Source organism: Rhinopithecus roxellana, chromosome 7 (assembly GCF_007565055.1).
Source record: "Rhinopithecus roxellana isolate Shanxi Qingling chromosome 7, ASM756505v1, whole genome shotgun sequence".
Taxonomy (NCBI): Eukaryota; Metazoa; Chordata; class Mammalia; order Primates; family Cercopithecidae; genus Rhinopithecus; species Rhinopithecus roxellana.
In genome coordinates this window covers 60,006,092-60,022,963 of record NC_044555.1, presented here as the reverse complement: position 1 = coordinate 60,022,963, position 16,872 = coordinate 60,006,092, and the positions used below count along the sequence as shown (strand labels likewise).

Sequence of the window (16,872 nt, the reverse complement as noted above, 5' to 3'; positions counted from 1 at the left end):
GCAGGAAGATCACTTGAACCTGGGAGGCAGAGGTTGCAGTGAGCTGAGATCACACCACCACACTCCAGCCTGGGTGACAGAGTGAGACTCCATCTCAGAAAAAAAAAACAGATGAGGGAGAACAATGTGGTCATATATATAAGGACAGAGACATGGACCAAGATGAGGATCATGAGTTAGACTCAGGATGGCAGGGTAGCCGGCAACATAACTAATAGAATGAGAGAAAAAGAGTGAGAGGGGAGAGAGTTTGAGAGAGAGAATAGGAGAGACAGGAAAAAGAAACAGCCAGACAATTGTAAACAGACAAGAAAAAGCAAAATAGAGATAGAGATAGTGGATGTCTGAGAGATGGTGACAGTGATGGCTAACCGGGAGGAAGAGAGACAAAAACACGAAAGAAATAGTGGCTGGGCACGGTGACTCATGCCTGTAATCCCAGCACTTTGGAAGACCGAGGCGGGTGGATCACCTGAGGTCAGGAGTTCAAGACCAGCTTGGCCAACATGGTGAAACCCTGTCTCTACTAAAAATACAAAAATTAGCCAAGTGTGGCGGTGGGCACCTGTAATCCCAGCTACTCGGGAGGCTGAGGCAGGAGAACTGTTTGAACCCAGGAGGCAGAGGTTGCAGTGAGCTGAGACTGTGCCATTGCATTCCAGCCTGGGCGACAGAGTGAGACTCTGTCTCAAAAAAAAAAAAAAAAAAAAAAAAAGAGAGAGAGAGAAATAGAGACAAAAGGATTAAATCTTTCTGATCCGACAATCATTCACAAGTCTCTTGGCTGTATCAGGGTGAGCACTGGGCCGTATGGGGCCCACTAGACTATGAGTTCAGAAAGGCAAGGCCCAGGCCTTTGTTATTCCTTACTGTATCCTACACTCATGATAGAGTGCCAGTCACATGGAGAGCTCCATTTATTAAACATTAGGCACGATGTCCTGTGCGTGCCTTTTCGTGGATTATGTCATCAGAACCTCACAGCTCTGAAGTAGAAGGTGTTATTATCATCCACAGTTTACACATGGGGAAACTGAGACTCCAAACAATGAACAACTTGCCCAACATCACACAGAGGAGCTAGGAGTGAGTGAAGCTCCAGTTCAAACCAATGGTGAGAGTATATCATGAACCAAGGATTGGGATGAATCCTTTTCCATGCACTGAAGATATAAAAAGCCAAATTCCAGTCTGCCTGCTTCCAAGGACTACATGTTTGACTACCATGCCATACTGCTTCAACTGAAGGTTTGCTGACAGACTAATGGAAGACTGCGGTCTCTAGGGTAAGGGTGTCCTGACTCCTTGTCCTCTGGAGCGCCTTCCTTCTAGTAGAGGAGGCAGACCTACCTAGCTTAGAGAGACTGGGAAAGCTCAGAAAAACTGGGGAAACGGCAGAAATAAAGCCCTGTGGGAAAAACCGCCTGGGAAAATCAGAGAAAGCTTCCTGGAGGAGGAGGTAATTTAAAGAGGCCAGAAGTAGATTTACATAGAAGTCAATGAAGCTTAAGCTTCAGGGCCCCTCCTTTGCACAGGTCTCTTCCAAGGCCCTGTTTAAAGAACAGTGAACAATCACAGTACTGGAGATTTGTCATTCTACAAAAAAATTAAAATGCCCTGAAATCTTATAACTCATACATGAAAGAAACTAGACAAAGGTTTTCCCAAATTTGATAGCAGTCCTAAACATGTATAAAATATTATCATAATATGAAACTTTGCTAAACTGTCAATAGTAAAAAACAAATTTCTATCAACCATGCTAATAAGAAAGACTAATTTTTTCTTTTTTTTTTGAGACTGGGTCTTGCTCTATCACCCAGGCTGCAGTGCAGTGGCACAATCATGGCTCACTGCAGCCTCAACCTCCTGGGCTCAAGGGATCCTCTTGCCTCAGCCTCCTAAGTAGCTGGAATTATAGGCAGGCACCACCATGCCTGGCTAATTTTTTAATTTTTTGTAGAGACGGGTCTCACTATGTTGCCCAGGTTGGTCTCCAACTCCTGGGCTCAGCCATTCTCCCGCCTCAGCCTCCCAAAGTACTGGGATTACAGGCATTAGCCATCGCGCCTGGCCCTCTATTATCTCTATGGCAAATGACCTTACTTCATGCATCAGTGACAAAATAGAAGCCATCAAACATCTAGAATTTTTTACAGGGCCTTTATCTTCCCTCCACTCAATCTGTAAAGTTACCTGTATTTGCATTTGTCTTTTTCTCATTCCTTCCTGTTACAATTAAGGGTCCAGGAACCCTCTGAGGCTCGGTACCAACCTTTCATTTCCCTTGTGTTAGTGCCTTTCTCTCTCTCTCTCTCTCTCTCTCTCTCTCTCTCTCTCTCTCTCTCTCTCTCTCTCTCTACTGGATCATTCCCAGAAGCAAACATAGTCCAGCATCTCTCATCTTAAAAAAAAATCATTATTTGACCCTCTTCCTATGATCATGGTATCTCCCTAGGATCTATTTCCCTTCACAGCCATGTTTCTCAAGGGAACTGCATACACACGTAACCCCACTTCACTGGGGTGGGAGGAAGTGTTCCCTCTAACCTCAGTGAGGATCCTATAACAATCTACACTCCCTCCAGCCCTCTAGGCAATTAGTCGTGTTTTTTAAAATTAATTATTAATATATTTGTTTATCATGATATACATTAGAAATTTTATAATATACGTATCTGTACAATTTGAATAAACAATTTTAAAAATCTATGTCCCTATCACCTAACTTCAATAAGAGATCATTTACTAATGACAAAACTCCTTGTATGACCCTCCCCAGTCACATCTCCTTCACCTCTGTGACAGGTAACTGCTGTCCTGAATTTTTCATTTTTCACTCCTTGCTTTTCTTGTTTTGTAATATATGACTGCATCCACATACTGTTTAATTCTGCATGGTTTTCAGCTTTATGTAAACATATTCTTCTGTGACTTTTTAAAATCAGTATTAGGTCTCCTGAGTCTCATCCATGTGGATACATGTAGCTACAGTTCATTCATTTTTTAAATTTCCTTATAGTATTCTGTTGTGTAAATGAGTGGGCTGGGCGTGGTGGTTCACGCCTATAATCCCAGCACTTTGAGAGGCAGAGGCGGGTGGATCACCTGAGGTCAGGAGTTGGAGACCAGCCTGACCAACATGTTGAAACCCCGTCTCTACTAAAAATACAAAAAGTTAGCCAGGCGTGGTGGCAGATGCCTGTAATCCCATCTACTCGGGAGGCTGAGGCAGAGAAATGCTTGAACCCAGGAGGCGGAGGTAGCAGTGAGCCAAGATCGCGCCCTTGCACTCCAGCCTGGGCAGCAAGAGTGAAACTCCATCTCAAAAAAGAAAAAAAAGTATGAGTGTATTTATCCTATACTCTTGTTTCCAGTTTCTTGCTGTTACAAACAGACTCGTAAACATTCTTGTACATGACTCCCAATACACATACAGTTGCAAGGGTTGCTTTAAGGAGCAGTTCTCAAACTTTTTGGTCTCAGGACCCCTTTATATTCTTAAAAAGCATTGCAGACCCCAAAGAGCTTTGATTTATGTGGTTTATATCAATTGATATTTGCTGTATTCGAAATTAAAGCTGAAAAAGTTTAAATACATTAAAATAACAATAAACCAATTATATTAACACAATATATTTTTATGAAAAATGACTATTTTTCAACACAAAAAGAATTTAGTGAGGAGTGGCATTGTTTTACATTTTTGTAAATCTCTTTATGGCTTAATAGAAGACAGCTGGATTCTCATATCTGCCTCTGCATTCAATCTGTTGTGATATCACATGTCATGTAGCCTCTGGAAAACTCCACTCTATATTCTTGAGAGAATGAGAGTGAAAAAGCAAGTAACATCTTACTATATTATGGTTTTGGTTCTCCCCACTACCCTCCTCCACAGGATCCCCAGATCACACTGTGAGAACTGCTGCTCTGGGGTATAAACTTAGAATTGCCAGGTCACAGAGTATGTGCATCATTCAGCTTTAGTAGAAAATGCCCAAGTTTTTCTAGAATGGTTGTATCAATTTACTCTCCCACCAATGGTATCCATTCACTCTTCATCCATTCTGGTGTTCACCCCCACTCTTCCAAAACCACTATTACCAAGGTCATGAATGATATCAATGTTGCCATAGCCAATGGACCCTTTTAAATCCTCATCTTCTCAGCACTCTTGGAACATCCTTGACACACTCCTGGTTATGTCCCTGCCTCTTTCTGTTGTTGTTGTTTTTAAGATTTCTTTTGAGACGGAGTCTCGCTCTGTCATCCAGGCTGGACTGCAGTGGTGCCATCTCGGCTCACTGCAAGCTCCGCCTCCTGCATTCATGCCATTCTCCTGCCTCAGCCTCCTGAGTAGCTGGGACTACAGGCACCCACCACCATGCCCAGCTAATTTTTTGTATTTTTAGTTGAGACAGGGTTTCACCGTGTTAGCCAGGATGGTCTCGATCTCCTGACCTTGTGACCCGCCTGCCTCGGCCTCCCAAAGTGCTAGGATTACAGGCGTGAGCCACGGCTCCCAGAGCTCTTTACTTCTTTTTCAGTCTCTGCCAACTCCTGCTCCTTCACTCAACCTGTAAAGTTGAAGTTCCTCAAAGCTCAGTCATGGATCCTCTTCCTTTCTCAGTCTTTACTGTTTCAGGGTGATTTTTTCTACTGTTGGCTTTTAACGCCATCTTTATGCTGACAACTCTCACTTATATCTGAAACAGACTTCTCCCCTGGGATGTATATACCACTATCTACTTGACTTCTCCACTTGGATATCTCAAGGGCATGTCCAGTTTAGCATATCCAAAACTGAACTCTTGATCTTCCCCTGAAAATCTGTTCCTCTTTCTGTCTTCTTCATCTCAATGAGTGACTGGCCTACCATTACCAGATCCCTTGGAGTCATCCTTGATTCTCCCTTCCCCCTCCCTCTCCCAAGCCTTCACACCAAGCCTTCTCAATTCTAAATCTCTCTCAAATCGGTCTGCCTCTCTCCATCTGCACTGCCACCTCCTTAGTCAGCTCACCATCATCTCTGGCTGCAGTAGGTTCTAATCTTGTCCACCTGCAATTCAATCTAGAGCAACCAAAGTCATCTTCGTAAAATGTTAAATATACCCTGTGAACCTCAAGCTTAAAACCTTTCAATGTGTATTTCAGCATTTTGGGGATGTGAGGTATCTGCAAAACAGATACTATTTCCTCCGGATCCAGTTCACATATGATACAAACTGAAGCGTTTCATGAAACATACTTATCCTTCCTACATGATCCTATGATACACTCTTTTTATTAATTAATTAATTAATTTTGTGTGTGTGTGTATGTGAGACGGAGTCTCTTTGTTGCCCAGGCTGGAGTGCAGTAGCGCGATCTCGCCTCACTGCAACCTCCGTCTCCTGGGTTCAAGCCATTCTCCTGCCTCAGCCACCTTAGTAGCTGGGATTACAGGCACGCTCCACCTCACCCGGCTAATTTTTGTGTTTTTAGTAGACGGGATTTCACCATATTGGTCAGGCTGGCCTCAGACTCCTGACCTCAGGTGATCCACCCACCTCGACCTCCCAAAGTACTTGGATTGCAGGCGTGAGCCACCACGCCCAGCCCATTCTTATATTTTCTATTCTTAAATTGATTTCATTACCTTCTCCAGTTTGACCCACATTTGAAAGCACTGCTTCAATACCTTTTCATTGCTTGTAGAATAAAACCCATTATTCTTAACATGGCCTAAAAAGCACTGCATAATCTAGCTCCTGCCTACCTTTTGGATCTCATATCCCACCCCTCTTGCCTTCCAAACACTGTGCTTTAGCCATATTAGCCTTCTCTAGCTCCTAAATAGGCCATTTATCTTCCCCCCAGGGCCTTCCCACTTGCTGTATCTTTTGCCTGGAGCACTTTTGTCTCTATTCCTCATCTGCCAACTCCCACTCCTTCAGGGGTCAGCTTAGATAGCAGCCCTCGCCTGACCCCTCAGGCTAAATCACTCCCCCTGCACACACTTACCCGTTATTCTCTTTCCTATCACCCTGTTCTGTCCCTTTATAGCCTTATCACAATTTGTAATTATGTGTGTTTATGTGTTGTAATTATGTGTTTATTTCACATCCTCTCCAGTACCAGCCAGTGAACTCTGAGGACAGTTTTTTCACCATTGTCTTGTTCATGTCTGTCTTATTCACTGCTGCACAGCTAGTGCATCACATGGTGCCTGGCCCATAGTTTGTGTTCAAAAGATATTCATTGAATGAGCTGAGATCTGAAGAACAAATGAAGTGGAATTGGGGAGATGTGGAGAACGTTTCACTCAGGGAGAACAGCATATGCAAAAAACTTGGAGGCTTGAGAGACTAAGGAATAGTTTAAGAATTTCAGCATGGAAAGGCTGGCAGGGGCACAGATCATGAAGGGTCCAGCTTAACCTTTCCTGTTAAGGAAGGTGGGTTTCCTTTTGAGCCAGTAGAGACCCTCAATGAAGCGTCTTAAACATGGGAGTGATATAATTTGATTTAACTTTTATTTAATTAATTTATTTATATTTATTATTATTATTTTTTTGAGACACGTCTTGCTCTGTCACCCAGGCTGGAGTGCAGCGGCACGATCTTGGCTCACTATAACCACCACCTCCCGGGTTCAAGCAATTCTCTGCCTCAGCCTCCCGAGTAGCTGGGATTACAGGCATCCGCCCCCACGCCCGGCTAATTTTTGTATTTTTAGTAGAAGTAGGGTTTCGCCATCTTGGCCAGGCTGATCTCGAACTCCTGACCTAAAGTGATCCGCCCGCCTTGGCCTCCCAAAGTGCTGGGATTACAGGCGTGAGCCACTGCACCTGGCCTTATTTATGTTTTCAAAATATATACACTGCCTATAGTGTACAGAATAGAATCCAGAGAACAAGACTGAAATAGGGAGGCTGTGACAGTATTGCAAGTTAGAAATGGTTCTGGTCTAAACCAGGGTAGTGGCAGCAGAAATGTAGAGATTACATAAATAGATTTGGTAGGAGGTCAAAATGATGGGACTTGGTGACTGAATGGGGGATGGAGGAGAAAAAAGAATTAAGGGTGTAACCCAGGTTTCTGCTTTGACTGGTGTCATTCACTAAGGTAAGACACAAAGAAGGACAAACAGGTTGGAAGGAGGATGCCTTGAGTTGGGAAGAAGCAGAGGTTTTAGGTGTCTCTGGTATATTCAGGTAGAGCTGCCTAATAACGAGTTGAATGCATGGGTCAGGAGAAATATCTGGTTTTGAGGTATCAATTTGGGAGTCATCAGCAAAGATATGATCATTGAAGCCATGGGAGCAAATGAGATAAAGAAAAGAGCGGCCTGCAATCCGAGGCTGCTGTTTCCTCAGGTGGATCACTTGAGGTCAGTAGTTGGAGACCTGCCTGGCCAACATGGCGAAACCCCGTCTCTACTAAAAATACAAAAGTTATTCGGGCGTGGTGGCTCGTGCCTGTAATACCAGCTACTTGGGAGGCTGAGGCAGGAGAATAGCTTGAACCCGGGAGGCAGAAGTTGCAGTGAGCCTAGATTGCGCCACTGCACTCCAGCCTGGGCGACAGAGCAAGACTCTGTCTCAGAAAGAAAGAAAGAAAAAAAAAAAAGCATATATAGAGAGAGGATGAGAGAGCTCAGGCCAAAGCCCTAAAGAGCACCAGCATAAAGCGTTGGACAAAGAGGAGCCTGGAAAGTAAAAAAAGAATTACTAAGAAAGCAGAAGAAAAACAAGGAAAGTGCAGTGTCATGGAAGTGGTTTGAGGAGGAAGGAGTGGTCAACAGTGCCAAATGCTATCAAGAAACCAAATAGGATAACCTCTGAAAAGATTCTGTGGGGGCTGGGCGCGGTGACTCACGCCTATAATAGGGCGGGCGAATCACAAAGTTAGGAGTTCGAGACAAGCCTGGCCAATATGGTGAAACCTCATCTCTACTAAAAATACAAAAAATTAGCTGGGCGGAGTGGCAGGCGCCTGTAATCCCAGCAACTCGGGAGGCTGAGGCAGGAGAATCGCTTGAACCTAGGAAGCGGAGATTGTAGTGAGCCGAGATCGTGCCACTGCATTCCAGCCTGGGTGACAGAGTGAGACTCTGTCTCAAAAAAAAAAAAAAAAAAAAAAAGAAAAAGAAAAAGAAAAGAAAAGATTCTATGGGATTTAGTGAGATGCTTCATGGCAGACCCTGATGAGAGAGAGCAGTTTCAAGCAAGTAGTGGAGGCAGATTGGAGTGGGTTGAAAGATAAGTGGGAGGTGGGAAAATGAAGACAGTTGGGTGTAGGCAACTCTTTTGAGAAGTTTGTGGAAGAGAAGAGAAGGAGGTGGTTGGAGAGGGAGAATTCTTGGTAATTGTTTATTTGTTTTTAGATGGAAGAGGCCTGAGTATGTTTAGATGCTGTTGGGAAGGAACAAGGACAAATTCCTAGGCTTTGTAGCAAAAAGTCAAGAGCTTCCTCTACGGTGGCTTCTGTTTACTCTCTGCAGTAGGTCAGGTTATTTGCTGAGGGTTACGGGGCAGATGGAGAAGTTGGGAGTTTGAGGGGAAAGGAGAAGGTTTGAAATGGCCACTGTGGAGAACGGGAGGGAGAGCTGACTAGTAGGGTTGTGGGTCAAAACTGAGGGCCTGGTAGAAGCTGGGAACCATGGGTTTATAGTGGCACAAATCTGTGAAGTTGAATAGTTTTCTCCAGCAATGTTTAGCTGCCTGGGCGCAGGCACGAAAAAGGCGGACAGTTGGACTGATTCAAGATTGGGATGTTGCCAGACGGATGAGACAAATCAGGGAACTGAGGGTATTTAAGAAAGTGACTAAGTAAGGGACCATGATATCTGGTCTGAGCAGAGTGAAGGAGAATCAGAGACAGGTCCTCTATGAGCTCAGCCCTAGGAACACTCGGGAACATGCGGAAAGGCTTTTGGAAAAGAGAGTGAAAGGCAAGCAGAGGGGGGAAGACCTGAGATGGGATGGAAGGGCAGATATGGGGGAAGGGGGGTTGAGCCCGGAGACTTGCCTGTGGGGAAAGCAGGCTGAGGGGAAATTTTTTAAGGGGCAGGAGGGCCTTGAAAGCGGTCGCAGCGAGAAGTGAGGCGGACCCGAGCGAGGGGGCGTGGTCAGGCGCAAATCCCGGGCGAGGGGGCGGGGCCCCGGTAACTGGGTCCCAGCGCCGCTGTGGCTGCGGCTGCCTCTGCTAGGCTCCCGCCTCCCCACCCCCTTTCCCAGGGCTCCTTCCCGCCCGCCGCCGCCGAGCCCCAGGCTGAAGCTGGGGAGGACACTGGAGCCCGGCCCAGGCAGTTCTCCTGCCCCAGGGGCTGGAGCATCGTCTGGGACGACTGGCTGAAGGCGAGCCCCGCAGCCTAAGCGCGGCGCACACGCGCGCCCCCGGACACCGCCGTTCTCTTCCCTCCCCTCTTCTCCCCTCCCCTCTCCTCCGCCCCCGGCCTCGGCTGCGGCGGGAGGAAGAACGCTTTCCAACCAGCCAGGAGAGCCCAGATCTATTCCCATACGGGGAGAAAGAAGAGACCCCGCACTTGGATCCGACCGACTTCTCGGCCCGGGGCCACGGAAGTGGCTCGCAGTCCACGAGAGAGTCCCCGCCGAGCGTAGCCCTTCAACCCTCGCCCAACCGCAGCCGCATAGACAGCGCTCCCCAGCGGGCCCCCGGCCCCGTCGAGCCCACTCCCCGCGCGGGGCCGGGGCCGGGGCCGGCGATGCCTGGCACGGCAGCGGCGGTGGCCGCGGCTGTTCCTGCTACTGCCACCGCTGCCACGGCTGCTGGCCCGGGCCCGGGCTGGGGGCTTGAGTCTCCGCAGTGGGGCTGAGCCCGCAGCCCCGCCCCCCGATCCTGAGGCCGCTGCTCTGCCGGGCGCCGGGCCTCCTCCGCCCGCGCCTCCGCCCCAGGAGCTGGAGCCAAGCGGGGAGCTCGGGCCCCGCGCCCAGGCCCGGACCATGCATGGCCACCGAGCCCCGGGGGGCGCCGGGCCTTCGGATCCCGAACACCCGGCAGCGAACCCGCCGGGCGCCGCTCCGCCGGCCTGTGCCGACTCGGACCCTGGAGCCTCGGAACCCGGACTGCTGGCGCTCAGGGGCTCAGGTTCGGCTCTTGGCGGCCCACTGGATCCCCAGTTTGTCGGACCCTCGGACACCAGCCTGGGCACTGCTCCAGGCCACCGGGTCTTGCCCTGCGGTCCCAGTCCACAGCACCACCGGGCCCTGCGCTTCTCTTACCACCTGGAGGGCTCGCAGCCTCGGCCTGGTGAGTGAGTGACCGAGAGAGCATGGGAGCCCGGGCCACGGGCCTGGTACTGGGAGCGGATTCTTGTTCTCGAGTCCTCTAAGCCCCACCTCGGGACAGGCTCCCTTACCTCGGGACAGGCTCCCCTACCTCGGCCCTTTGGGTCCCCTCAACCCCCTCCCCCTCCCCACGTCCCTTGGCCTTGTGTCCAGTCCTTTCAACCTCTGTTCCCATCTCCTCTCTCTGTCCCTTGTGCCCCGCAACCACTCCAACCCCCTTCTTGTCTGTCCGCTGAGGCTAATGGGAGAGGGAGCACTCGCGAGAAAAAGAGGGAGGATTGCAAGGCAGCAACGGATATTTGGTTGGGGAAACCAGGGTTTAGTTTGGAGAACAGAAGAAAAAAAAGGAGTCTTCCATTTGCCAAGCGCCTACATTGTACCAGGCACTGGACTGGGTGCTTTACATAGATTTTCATTTCAGCTTCAGGAACCCTCATGAAGTAGATACTATTAGTCCCATTTTGTAGGGAAGGAAACTGAAGCTCAGAGAAGTTAAGCTACTTGCCCAAGGTCACACAGCTAGTAGGGAGCCAAGATTTGAACCAGATCTATTTGTGTCCAAAGTCTGTGGTCTTTCTGCTTCCCCAAACTGAGGCTGGAGACCATGAAAGTAATGCCAAGCCTTCTGCTTATGTGATTTTCTCCTGTACTATTCAGCAGCCCTGGAGTATGAGCAGAAAAAAAAAAAAGAAGGATGGTGGATTGATCCAAGGTTGGGATTTTGCCAGGTGTGTGTGGCGGGAGAGCAAGGGAAGGAAGGAATAGACGGTGCTGATGAGAGAGAAAGGTGGAAGAGGTGGGGCTTGGGAGTCAGGCTAGAGGAGAAGGCTGGAGGGGCTGATAGGTAGGGAGACAGCAGAAAAGCCAACAGAGGCAGAAGCCAGTTGTAGCAGGAGCTGGAGAGCTGCAGGGCCACGAGGTTGGTTGTGATGTGAAATCAGGATGGTTTCTCGGGTTCGAAAAGGTGGAGCAGCTCTAGGTCAGGCCGAGGCCACAGACCACTGCCTTTGTGCTACACAGGCCTAAGTGTCTGAGGAGCCCAGCAGGACCTCCCCCATATGGGGACATTCTCATATGGGCCTGAGCCCAGGAGCCACAGAAGAGCACAGCACATCTGCCCTGCCTTCCACTGGGACTGAAGGAGTTGTTAAGCCTTTGGGGGCTCCCGGGTTCACACCTCAGGTTCCACAGATCTCTGGGACCATGGCCTTGCACCAGGTAGCAGTAGTGAAGTATAAAGCATGGGCAGGATGTACCTTTTGCTGCCGTCATGACCTTGGGCTAGTCATGGAACCTCTGGGAGATTTCAGGGGACTCCTTCCGTGTGGGCTGAAGATAACCAACTGGCAACAGGCCCTTAACGCCCTGGCCTGCATGTTACTTCTGCTGGCTTTCCAAACTCCCCTTGACACTGTGTAAAGTCAGTGCCTTTTTTCAGATGCCAAAACAGGCCATAAGCACTCCCGCCCCAGGACTTTGCATTGGGTTTTCCTTCTGGCTGGAAGCTCTTCCCCTAGCCCTCTCTACCTGGCTTGCTCGTCGTCTTGCATGTCTCAGGTCAAATGTCACCTCTTCCAAGAGACCATCCCTGACCACTTTAGGTAGGGCCACTTGTGAGCCTCCATCAGAGACTGTGAGTGTGCTTCCATCCTTGCGCTTAGTACAATCTGAAATTATCTTATTGTATGTGTGTACTCGTTTATTGCCTGTCTTCCTTCACTAGAATGTGAGCTCCATGGGGGCAAGGCGACTATATCTCTTTTGCTCACTGTTGTATCCCCAGCAACTAGCACAGTGCCTAACACACAGTAGTTGCTCAATAAATCCTCATTAAATAAATGCCTAAACAGATACTAAAGAAGCACATAGTAGGCCCCGCAGTAACTACTGTCTGAAAGAAGGACACCAGGCCAGGCGCGGTGGCTCACGCCTGTAATCCCAGCACTTTGGAAGGCCAAGGCGGGTGGATCACGAGGTCAGGAGTTCAAGATCATCCTGGCTAACACAGTGAAACCCCTCTCTACTAAAAATACAAAAAAATTAGCCGGGCATGGTGGTGGACGCCTGTAGTCCCAGCTACTCAGGAGACTGAGGCAGGAGAATGGCGTGAACCCGGGAGGTGGAGCTTGCAGTGAGCCAAAATTGTGCCACTGCACTCCAGCCTAGGAGACAGAGCGAGACTCCGTCTCAAAAAAAAAAAAAAAAAAAAAAAAAAAAGGACACCAAATTCCTGCCCTCTGGATACTCTTGATCTGAAAGTCAGTAGCTGGGCAATGTCTAGACCCCTAGTCTCTGGCCTCTGTAATCAATACATGGTGATGATTCTGAGTATGCCTTCCCAATCCACCAATTCATTCAAATCACAAATCATAATACCCTTCCTAAACCACTCTCCTCCTCCCCAAAAAGGCAACACAGAGTTCCCAGGATCCTTTTCCCCAACAAAGTCCCTGCCTCTGTAATTGCGTAGTGGGTGTCTTTTTTTTTTTTTTTTTTTTTTTTTTTAAATTCAAGATGGGGATTGCGAATAAGACAAGTGTCAGGGAAGGACCTGGCCTCCTATTCTAACTAATTCACTTTGTGACCCTGGATGGGTGACTTCCCTTCTCTGAACCTCAGTTTCTTCATCTAGAGAATGCAATGAGGAGTCTATGAGTTAATGGTTATAAAGCCTGCAGCATGGTATAAATCCTCAGCAACCAGGAGTTTAAAAAAAATAAAATTAAGTTAAAAAAATAAGAGAAAAACCTTCTGAAGAAGAGGCGGAGGAATTACTCAGGCCCTGACTAGGTGGGCCCCGGGCCATGTGATTCACTGCAGCATGGGTTGTGAGAGGCCTGCCTCCCCCACTGCCCAGCTGGCCCAGGGATAGGCACAAGAGACTTGACTTCTCTCTCCACGGGACTCGCCTATAATTGGCTCTAAGAGGGCAGGGTTAGTGGTTGTAGGGTGTGTGTGTATGAGAGAGAGAGAGAGAGAGAGAGTTTCCTGAACTTCAATTAAAGGGTTGAAACATTCTGGTCCACATGTTAAGATTTCCGTGTGCCTACTGACTTCCTCCCTAACACTGCTGAGACCTTTATTGAATCACCATCTTCAGGGCTCAGTGGCTCATCCTGGGGGTGGGGGGAGGCTTTTAAAAATAATAATTGTATCTTATCCATGTGAACAGCCTTGAATTGCTTCAAAGTGCTTTCTCTTTTAGTGATCCTGTCTGCTTCTTGGTGGGGAAAGGGACAGTTGTTACTATGCCCATTTTCCAGGTTGATTAAACCGAAGGGTCACTGGGAAAACCCGGTGAAATGCCAGAGAGGGGTTTGAGAGAGTCAGAAAGTGGTTTGCTTGCAGGGGTTTGCAGAGATGGCGGTTCTGTTCCTCAGGGTTGAGGCCTAGAATGTCCTTCCAGATGCGGGCATTGTGGAGATATTGGTGTCTGACCCTAGCTAAGTCAAAGGAGTTGTACCTGATGTTAGAGCCGTTTTGTGGGTAATGGGGGAACTGAGCCAGTTGAGGGGGGCAAGAGGAGGGGCTAACTCTCATTTGGATCCTGAGGCATCTTCAGAGTCTCCAAGAGTAAAAATTGGAGTTAGAAAAGACCCTAGATACTGTCTCATTCTGGGTTTCCCGAACTGAGTGAGCATCAGAATCTCTTGTTGACCTTAAAAAGAAATGTGATTTCACACTCCACCTCAGCGCTCCAGAATCTTGGGGTTGACAACCAAGGAATCTATTTTCAAAAGCTCCTTAGGTGATTGTGATGCACAGCCTAAAGTGGGAACCACTAGTTAAGTCCGTTTTCCAGATGGGGCAGTGGAGGCTCAGAGAGGTAGTGATTTTTTTTAGCCATGGTCCTACAGTGAGTCAGCATCATTAGGGCCAGGAGAATACATCGGCCTACCCCTCTAAGGCCCTTTCCCCAGGGACCCATGTGGGCTTCTGTTAACTCACTCCTAACCCCAAACAGAGGCACGGGATTAAATACAAAGGGAGAGTCAACCTCTCACCCTCATACACACAAACACTGGCTGCCTCAGTTTACCCCTTATTCTCAGCTCTTGTGAATGGCTGCCTTTTGGCAGTTCAAATTGGAAGGCAGTTGCCATTCTGGGACTCTAGGCAGAGGAAACCCTGGCATCATCAGTGCTCAGTGCAGGGTCTGGCCCTAAGGAAGGGCTCTAGAGGGGTGTCAAGAAAGGGTTGTAGAGCTAGAGAAGAACATGGAGGACAATTCAGGTAAGAGATTCAGTGGGAGCAAAGGCAGCGAGACATGGGGCACTGGGGAATAGGGCTAGTATTGGGAGGAGTGGAGTGACAAGGCTGAGAAGGAACTTTCTTCTGAGGACGAAGAGAAACCATCAAAGGGTTTATTAACAGGAATGATGTGCTCAGATGGGAGTGTTTGGAAGCTCTCCCTAGCTGCATGGGGAGAATGGATGGAAGGGGTGCAAGAGTGGAAGCAGGGAGACAGGCAGGTGAGTGTTGCAGTCTTCCCAGAGAGAGGTGATAGTAGCTTGGGTTAGAGTGATGGCAGGTAAGGAGGGTAAGATCTGAGAGATATTTAGATGCTAGCATGGACAGGCCTTGGTAGTAGCTTGGATGTAGAGGCTGAGACAAAAGGCAAAGTCCAGATTGCTCCATGTTGTTTTCTGAAACCAACTGCAGTGACCTGGTGGATGTTGGTGGGGCCATCTATATACAAGAGAGGGAGGAGGTTTGAGGGAAGATAGTAAATTGTGTTTGAGACAAGTTGAATTTGAAACGCCTGCGGGTACATGCAGGTGAAGATGGCCAGCAGGCATTTGTGGGTTTGGTTCATTTTTGTTTTTTACTACCCAGGATGATCACTTTTAATATTGTGGTCTGTTTTCTGCTAGATCTTTTTCTACATATTGATGTGTATTTTACATAATTGAAATCATACTATATGTTCAATTTTATATCATGCTTTTTCATTTAATGTATTTTTCCAACATCATTAAAAACTCTTCATGAACTTTTTTTGAACGTTTTAATGACTGCATAATAATATGCCATTGTATGAATTTACCATAATCTTTTTTTAAACTTTTATTTTAGGTTCAGGGGTACATGTGCAAGTTTGTTATACGGGTAAACTGCATGTCAGGGGGATTTGGTATACAGATTATTTCATCACCCAGGTAATAAGCATGGTACCTGATAGGTAGTTTTTCAGTCCTTACCCTCCTCCTTCCCTCCACCCTCAAATAGGCCCCGGTGTCTGCTTTTTGTTTCTTTGTGTCCATATGTACTCAATGTTTAGCTCCCATTTATAAGTGAGAACATGCGGTATTTGGTTTTCTGTTCCTGCCTTAGTTTGCTAAGGATAATGGCCTCTAGCTCCATCTATGTTCCTACAAAGGACATGATCTCATTCTTTTTTATGGCTGCATAGTATTCCATGGTGTATACATAACACATTTTCTTTATCCAGTCCACTATTGATGGGCATTTGGGTTAATTCCATGTCTTTGCTATTGTGAATAGCACTGTGATGAACATACATATGCATGTGTCTTTATGGTAGAACGATTTATACTCCTTTGAGTATATACCCAATAGTGAGATTACTGAGTTGAATGGTAATTCTGCTTGAGTTATTTGAGAAATCACCAAACTGCTTTCCATAATGACTGAACTAATTTACATTCCCACCAGCAGTGTATAAGCATTTCCTTTTCTCTACAACCTGGCATGTTATTTTTTGACTTTTTAGTAATAGCCATTCCGACTGGTGTGAAATGGTATCTCATTGTAGTTTTAATTTGCATTTCTCTAATGATTAGTGATGTTGAGCATTTTTTCTTTTTTTTTTTTTCTCTGTCACTCAGGCTGGAGTGCAGTGGCTCTGTCTCAGCTCACTTCAACCTCCGCCTCCCAGGTTGAAGCAATTCTCCCACCTCAGCCTCCCAAGTAGCGAGATTACAGGTGCTTGGCACCACACCCAGCTAATTTTTGTATTTTTAGTAGAGACGGGGTTTCGCCATGTTGGCCAGGCTGGTCCCGAACTCCTGACCTCACGTGATCCAACCGCCTTGGCCTCCCAAAGTGCTAGGATTACAGGCGAGCCACCACGCCCGGCCGATGTTGAACATTTTTTTCATATGCTTATTGGCCACATGTATGTGTTCTTTTGAAAAGTATCTGTTCATGTCCTTTGCCCACTTTTTAATGGGGTTGTTTATTGCTTGTTGATTTAAGTTCCTTACGGATTCTGGATATTGGACCTTTGTCAGATGCATAGTTTGCAAATATTTTCTCCCATTTCTGTAGGTTGTTTACTCTGTTGATAGTTTCTTTTGCTGTGCAGAAGCTCTTTCATTTAATCAGGTCCCATTTGTCAATTTTTGTTTTTGTTGCAATTGCTTTTAGTGCCTTCATTATGAAATATTTGCCAGGTCCTGTGTCCAAAATGGTATTTCCTAGGTTGTCTTCCAGGGTTTTTATAGTTTTAGGTTTTACATTTAAGTCTTTAATCCATCTTGAGTTGATTTTAGTATATGGTGTAAGGAAGGGATCCAGTTTCAGTCTTCTGCATGTGGCTAGCCAGTTATCCTAGC

General features: G+C 47.2%; 1 protein-coding gene across 1 annotated transcript in view; it reads left to right on the top strand.

Moving 5' to 3' along the window:
- Positions 1-9,712: 9,712 nt before the first annotated feature.
- Positions 9,713-16,872, top strand: part of FGD1 (FYVE, RhoGEF and PH domain containing 1) — a 50,955-nt gene continuing 43,795 nt past the window's right edge. The window contains exon 1 of the mRNA XM_030933802.1: positions 9,713-10,256. Coding sequence (XP_030789662.1) covers positions 9,950-10,256 — 307 coding nt within the window. The 5' untranslated portion in view covers positions 9,713-9,949. The remainder of the gene's footprint in view (positions 10,257-16,872) is intronic.